Source organism: Vitis riparia, chromosome 16, assembly GCF_004353265.1.
Source record: "Vitis riparia cultivar Riparia Gloire de Montpellier isolate 1030 chromosome 16, EGFV_Vit.rip_1.0, whole genome shotgun sequence".
Taxonomy (NCBI): Eukaryota; Viridiplantae; Streptophyta; class Magnoliopsida; order Vitales; family Vitaceae; genus Vitis; species Vitis riparia.
In genome coordinates, this window is record NC_048446.1 from 2,649,085 (window position 1) to 2,656,868 (window position 7,784).

The 7,784-nt window shown below is 30.4% G+C and overlaps 1 protein-coding gene across 1 annotated transcript; it reads left to right on the forward strand.

The window, feature by feature from the left end:
- Positions 1 to 3,588: 3,588 nt before the first annotated feature.
- LOC117933950 (myb-related protein B-like) lies at positions 3,589 to 4,831 on the forward strand. Its single transcript, XM_034855537.1, has 3 exons — positions 3,589 to 3,935; positions 4,023 to 4,278; positions 4,390 to 4,831. Exons 2-3 carry the CDS (start codon positions 4,034 to 4,036, stop codon positions 4,829 to 4,831), a joined length of 687 nt encoding a protein of 228 aa, XP_034711428.1. The 5' UTR covers positions 3,589 to 3,935; positions 4,023 to 4,033.
- Positions 4,832 to 7,784: the final 2,953 nt, after the last annotated feature.

Genomic DNA, 7,784 nt, shown 5'->3' on the forward strand with positions numbered 1-7,784 from the left:
GGACGACAATGTTCTGCCATACTACTAATACTAAGAAAATATAACAACATGAAAATCGAGAAAAATACCTTAAGAAACTAAACCACTAGAAATGCTCAAAAGATAGCCCTAAACAATAGTATAAAGATGAAAAAAAGAAATAGGACACGAACTGACCATGAGAAGATGAAGATAAAAAACCTAGGGGACTCAACTGAACTAGAAAGAAGATAATGAATAAAATGGCACATTGGAATGCATTATATAGGTGCTTGGGTTGTTGGATGCAAGATTAGTGCTCGAGTAGTTTAAGTGTTGGATATAACTTAAGCAGCACTCAAGCGCTCATATCACATGAAGCAGTGCTAGAAGCAACTTATGGATGCTCAAGTGCTTTGAGTGCTGGTATTGAGTGCTCGATCGATGAAAGGAGCACTTAAATGCTAAGATAAGCGTTGAAGTTTGATAGAATAAATGAAATGAAGAAAAATATGAAAAATGGATAGAATACTCAAAGCTTCACAAAACAAACATTGAAATAACAAGTAATTGGCAGGCTTAAAAATAATGAGAACAATTTGAAAATCATCTCAGGGCATGATTTAATCCAAAGAACTTACATAATTTAAGAGAGTAGTAATAATTCAAGTAGAAAGCCTAGAGAATATAATTCAATCAATGGATACTCATAGTACTATGCTTAACACCATAATCACTAAGCATCTGTTTCATCCAAAAGAGTTAGGTACAACAACTCCCTACAACAATGCATTCGGCTTTTACAATGGACAAAGATATTAAATTTTGCTTCTTACTTAGCCAAGTGACTAAACAATTCCCAACAAAGAAACAAGCACAATAAGTGTTTTTCCTATGCTTTATGTTTCCAATCCAATCACCATTGAAATATCTAACAATAACACAAGAGGAACCACAAGGGTACCATAACCCATAATTTAAAGTCCCACTAATGTAGCAAATGATTCTTTTAACAAAAGTTAAGTGTGACTCTTTGGGATTTTCTTAGTACCTAGCATAAGTGTTCACACTAAAAGAAATGTTTGGACGACTCACAGTAGAACAAACTTCTTATAATACTCCTATAAAGCTTTTGCTCAACATCTTTTCCAGATGTGTCATTGCAAAACTTAGTAGTAGTGCTCATGGTTATCCTAGAGTGCTTGGTGGATTCAAGGCCAAATTTCTTTACCAACTCCCTAGCATATTTAGATTGAAACAAAAAAATGTCATCTTTAAGTTGCCTAATCTACAATTCTAAGGAGAAATTGAGTCCACCTACCATATTCATTTTGAACTCTTTTTCATTTCCTCAGCAAAATTAAGGGTAAAGTCACTTGAGGTGGCTCCAAAAACTATATTATCAACATAAATTTGAGTTATCAATAGTTTGACTTAGACCTATGAATGAAAAGCGTTCTATCAACTCCCCATCTCTCAAAACCTTTTTTCAAAAGGTAAGTTGTAAGCCTCTCATTCCAAGCCTCTCATTTAACAAAAGAATGATTCCAATGATTTTAGTTAATTTGATCATTAAGGAAAATGAGTTCGGTTTTATTATTAAGAAAAATGATTTTAGTTTTATTATTATTATTAAAAAAATCATCTCAATATTCCTTAAAAAATGTTTCAGCTTACATTAAAAAAAGAGTTCAATTAAGGAAAAAAAAAAATGATTTCAAATTTTATTTTATTTACAAGTTTGATGATTGAAAAAATATATAAAAAAGATTACTGATAAAATCAAACTGGTATGTAATAGAAATAAACATATAATAATAATAATAATAATAATAATAATAATAATAATAATAATAATAATAATAATAATAATATGATGATGATGATGATGATGATGAAGATGATGATGATGAATCAATGGAGCTAAATAAATCAATGTGGCCAATCCAAAGCAAGAAAAGAAGTAACTATACGCTAACCCATAATCCAAACGAAGGTCAAATACAACCAGGGTTCAAAATACCAGCCGAGTCTGGTACGACTCGGCCAAGTCGTATCTGCCTCGACGATGACCGCGACGAGTCCGATACCAGATACATTTTATACCTAGACTTGGCCTTGAATTGGTTGGACTCGGATGACTTGACCTATATTCTGAGTTAACTCGGTCGACTAGAAAAAAAAAAAAACAATCAACAGATTCCGAAACCCATCACAACAAGAATCAACATTTTCAGAGAAATCAGGAGTGAAGATTTTTCATCTTTGGTGCGCTACTGGTGCCGCAACGGTGACTGGACGCTGGCTAGACAACCCTCCTTCCGAGTTTGGGAGTAGAGAAGAGCTTTGTGCAGTGAAAGAAAGAGGATTTGATGGCACCACCGGCGGAACCAATGTTGTGAGCGTCCACGGTGGAGGGCAAGATAGGAGAAGAGAGAGGTGGCCATGGCGGTTTCACTCTCTGCAGATCACACTCTCTACTTTCAGTGGAGGGCAATATAGGAGAAGATAGGTCTTGAGGCTAAGGATTGGTGATCCTATGTGGCTCAGCACCATGACATTTTTTTTATGGGTTCAGCCCACCAGATTAGGCCCAACCCAAGTTCAATTCATGAAAGCCCGTGGTCCATGTATTTCTGTATAAAAAAAATAAATAAATAAAAATTTGGTGTTTTAAGCTTATGAAAAAAAATGATTTCTTCAAAAACATATTAAGAAAAATAAAATTTTCATGCATGATTTTTTATAAAAATATAAAAAAAAATCAAATATAATTAAAATTAATTATATATAAAAAAATTAAATTAAAATTTGTTTAAAGAATCATATAAGAATAATGTATTAATATTACCTCGGAAGGAGATTGATAATTTAAGTAATTGCTTAAAATAATAATTATGTTGATATATTAGTTTAAATTGATAATTTTGTTTTATTTATGCACCCTGTCTATAGATCTTACCTCTAGAGGTCATATTGATTATAGTTGACTTCAAGTTAATTTCAAGACCGATATATTGATTATGTTGATGTATTATACAACAAAGACCAATTTACGAGTGAATGCCATGTGGTCGGTAGCTTATCTCCGATTAGAACAAAAGATGGAGACATGGATAAGCACCATTTCCGTTTGGCGCCGGTTTGGCGTCGGTTTGGCTTCAAAGGGTGCTTCCTGTGCACCTGAACTAGCTTATCTACGATTAGAACCAAAAGGTGATGGAGACATGGCTGCACCATTTCCGTTGGCATCGGTTTGACTTCAAAGGGCGTTTCCTGTGTACCTGAAGATGGAAAATATAAATTTATTAGAAACTTACTTTTCATCAACAGTGTTTCGTCTTGAGGTCCACCTTTTCAATTCTACTTCATAATGCTTGGTTGGTGCTAGTGAGAAAATTTGGACTCAAACTGAAAATAATTTTTACAACTCTTATTTGGAAATTTATTTTTACAATTTTGATGATAAAAAAATATATAAAAAGGATTACTAATAAAATAAAACTAGTATGTAATACAAATAAACATAAAATAATAATAATAATAATAATAATAATAATAATAATAATAATAATAATATGACAAATCTGTAGCTGATCGCCTATTTGGAAAAGGTGCTTGATGGAGGAATGCACCACCGTCTTCCGTTGCCGCATGCCCATTTCCGTTTGGCATTTTGAAACTTATGTTTCGACAGCTCAAACGGAACTAAAGGCAGATCCCCTCAAGTCCGATGGTGGAAAAGGTGCTTGATGGAGGGATGCACCACCGTTTTCCGTTTGTCATTTGGCTGCATGCCCATTTCCGTTTGGCATTTGGCTTCAAACAAACTGAGCTTATTTTTCGTCAACTCAAACGGGAACTAAAGGCAGATCCCCTCAAGTCCGATGGGGTGGTTCAGTTTGTCTCACTGCTATAAATAATACACCACCTGAAGCTTAGCCATTCACAATATTATTTCTTCAAGCTCAGTCATTGTAATGTTTCTTTATTTATTTGTTTGTTTTCTTGTTGTATATTTCATGGAAGCAGCTTTATTGGGTTCATTTCTTCCATCTTTGCAGGGCAATTCATAATGGCAAGAACACAGCAGAAGAAATCGCTATGGACCCCAGAAGAAGACAATAAGCTCAAAGAATTTAGGCGCAAATACCCCAATCTATCTTGGCCAGCTATCGCAAAGCAGGCAAAGCTGAACAGGACTGGTAAGAGTTGTTGGGAGAGGTGGGAGAACAATCTGAATCCTGATATCAACAAAGATGAATTCTCCCGAGAGGAAGATGACATCATCATCCAGCAAATGTCGCTTCCTCAGAATAGGTAATGAGAATCATCCTCATATTTTTCCATTATCATATGATATGATATGATAGTGTGGTGATCAGCTTGAGTCTGAGGTGGAGTTCCTGTGTTGTGTTGTGTTGCTTGCAGCTGGGCATCTATGGCAAAAAATGATCTTCGTGGGCGAGCTGCTAATGCTATCAAGAACCGGTGGAACCACCGCTTGAAGAAGAGACATGCGACTATAAGTGACCTTAGGCGACACCTTCTCTACCTAGAGGAACACCTCATGGATGATGAGGCTAGTGATCACTCTGTCCGGGGAGGTGACCTTGAGGCTTTGATGGCCGAGTTTGCTTCTTTGATTCCCAACGTCGATCCAAGTGAGACTAGTGATCACTCTGTCCGGGGAGATGACCCTGAGGCTTTGATGGCCGAGCTTCCTTCTTTGATTCCCAACGTTGATCCAAATGAGACTAGTGATCACTCTGTCCGGGGAGATGACCTTGAGGCTTTGATGGCCGCGTTTGCTTCTTTGATTCCCAACGTATATTCAAGTGCAATTAGTTCGATTCCTGAACACACCAGCTGAAGAAATCGCCAAGTTAAAGGGTAATGAGAGTCCTAAGTACATGTCTTTGAAGTTAGGGATAATGAGAGTCCAAAGTACATGTCTTTGAGTGTCATATATATATATATATATATATATATATATATATATATATATATATATATATATGTTTGCTGCCAAATTAAGCATCATCTTCTCCATGCAGCTTATAATAAAGCTGTGTGTATTGTATTATGCTGATGGTTTTGTAGGTTGATTTCTGAGTATTGAGCACTATTCTCATATGCTAATACTAAATCCCTCTCATCACCATCTACTGCATCTAACTCCATACTCCAATCTTCTTACCTTAACTATTAATTAACTCCACCATTTCAATGGGTTTATGTGTGAAAGTCAAATTTTAACTAATATTATTCTTCCATGCAGCATGCTTGAAAATTATTTATTTTTGAATTTATATTATGCAGCTCATAACTACTTCCAAGATTAAGTCCTAAGCCATCAGTGATTCAACTATCCTTCTGATTATTATAAACAAAGAAGAGACAATAATGTTAGGGAAAATTGTGTTTTAAATCCACTTGGACTTGATAATTAATAAAAAGTACTTCACACATTCATAATTGATTAAAAGGATTGACATAGAAATAAAAAAAAAAATACCCTTTTGACTACGGCCATTATTTTTGTCTTTATACCATCACTCTTTACATGTCACTTCCATAAAATTTTCCCATATTTAATCACTTTTTTTTATTGTTTTTCTAAACTCTTTTAAAAATAATTAAAAAATCAACATTATTTTCTATTTTTAAATTACAAATAAACAAAAATTATATTAATAATTCAAAAACTATTTTGTAAAATACTTTCGAAAAAAATATTAATTTAAATGAAAAAAATTATCTTTTACATTTTAGAAGTAAATAATTTAATGATTAAAACACTATTTAAAATAAATATATTTACTATTTTTTTTCTTTTATACTAAAAAGTATTTTAAAGTTTTTTTTTTATTATTATACAATAAAAAATTTATTTTTTTTAATCTTCTTCCTTTCTTATATTAATAATTTTTTGAACATAGACTTTTGGTAATAAGTTATATGAAATGTTGCAAATTTTTTATTAAGGAATTTTTTTTAATGATTTGAATTAATTGAAAATTTATTGAAATAAGAAAAAAAAAAAAAAAAAAAAAAAAGAGCAAGAGGATGGATGGAGGGTTTTTATTTTAAATATTCAATTAAAATGTTTACATATTTAGAAATGGATTATATCAATACATAGTACAATAGAGATTGAATTTTTCTCATATAAAAGGGTTGAATGATATATTTACTCATTTTAAATGAAAACAAATAATTAAAAATTATATAAATTATGTTTGAGTTTGGTTTTAAAATATTTTTCTAGTTATTATTTTTTTATTTTTAAAAATAATTTTTATTTTCTATATTGTCTCTTTTTGAAAATACATTTAATAAAAAAATGAAAACTATTTTTAAAAATGAAAATTGAAAACCTTGTTTAATACTAATTTTTATATGAAAATAATAAAAAGAATTAAATTTCATTTATTGATTATTTTTTTTTTCTATTAATTATTTTAATAATAAAATAAAAATATAATATGTTCACAATTAAATAAAGGAATCGGTCAATTGTATATTTTTTTCACAAAAATATAATATGTTCACAAAAAAAAAAAAAAAAGATTTAAGTTTTTTGTTTTTTTGTCTTAATCAAACTACTGAAATCATGTTTAATTTTTGCCACTATACAACGGTATTCACTAACTTAATAAAAAAAATTTAGCACTAATTTATCCACCATTTTCTCAGCCAAATCATTAGAAATATGATTAAGATGTCTACGTGGACACGTAACTTAATAGGGATATACTGTGTCATTGTAATATGGTTTTACACTACTATACAATGGAAATGTACTAAGTGTGCAAGGCTACCATTTGTGAAATATTTTAATTGATTTTGAATCACTTCTTTATTTTTCTTGTCACCCACGAATTGTATATAAAATTTGCACTACTGTACAAGGGTGTTACACTTACTATACAAGGCAAATATACTAACTGTATAAGACAAATATACTAACTGTAAAAGGGGTGTATAAGGCTACTTTTATGCAAAATTTTAATCAATTCTGAACCATTTTTTTTCTTGTCACCTAAGGATTTGACACTTTCCCCCCACACCTTCCTTCACCTAAAAATTGTTTCAATTTGAATTTTTAAATTTCATCATTCAAAATTTGTAATTGCATATTTCGTTTGAGTAGTTTTAACTTTTTTTTTTTTGGTACATTTACATCTCATATAAAGGAAAATTAACCACAATATTTAGGTGCTACCTTTTTTGTGAAATCAAATCAATATAAATGGATAACACAATAGTGTCATTGTTTCAAATGACTTAAGACAATACAAACAACATATAATAATTGTTTAGGAAAAATTATCAATATTTTTTTTTACCAAACTATACCATTTAGATCTTTCCTACCAAAATTAAAACATAGGAAATAAAATTAAAATTAATCATATTTAAAGTGTTTATTACAAGTAAACCGAATGAAATATATATTTTTACTATTTTACCTTTATAAACATAATGTCAGTAGAGATTAAAAAAAATCATATTTAAATAGAATTAAAAATGATAAAAAAAATTATCTTTATAACATTTGTAATTTTTTTTAAAATCATTAATTTAAATTATCAAGTTAATTTAATATATATATATATATATATATATATTGTAATTATAGTTTTGAAGGTTCTATGATTTTTATATTATTATTTTTAATTTATTTTCTTTGATCCTTTATCTTAAATTTCATCTAAACTTGTTTTTTCTCACATTTTCATGTTTTCTATTATATTCCTATTTAAGGTGATTTTCATCTAATTTGTGCTCCATTATATTCTCTTTTTTTTTTTTTAATTTTA

Bases quoted from the DNA above. Each gene is read 5' to 3' on its own strand.
- LOC117933950 (XM_034855537.1), top strand. From the start codon at position 4,034: ATGGCAAGAACACAGCAGAAGAAATCGCTATGGACCCCAGAAGAAGAC. The intron at 4,279-4,389 runs GTAATGAGAATC...TGTTGCTTGCAG, and splicing joins ATGTCGCTTCCTCAGAATAG to CTGGGCATCTATGGCAAAAA.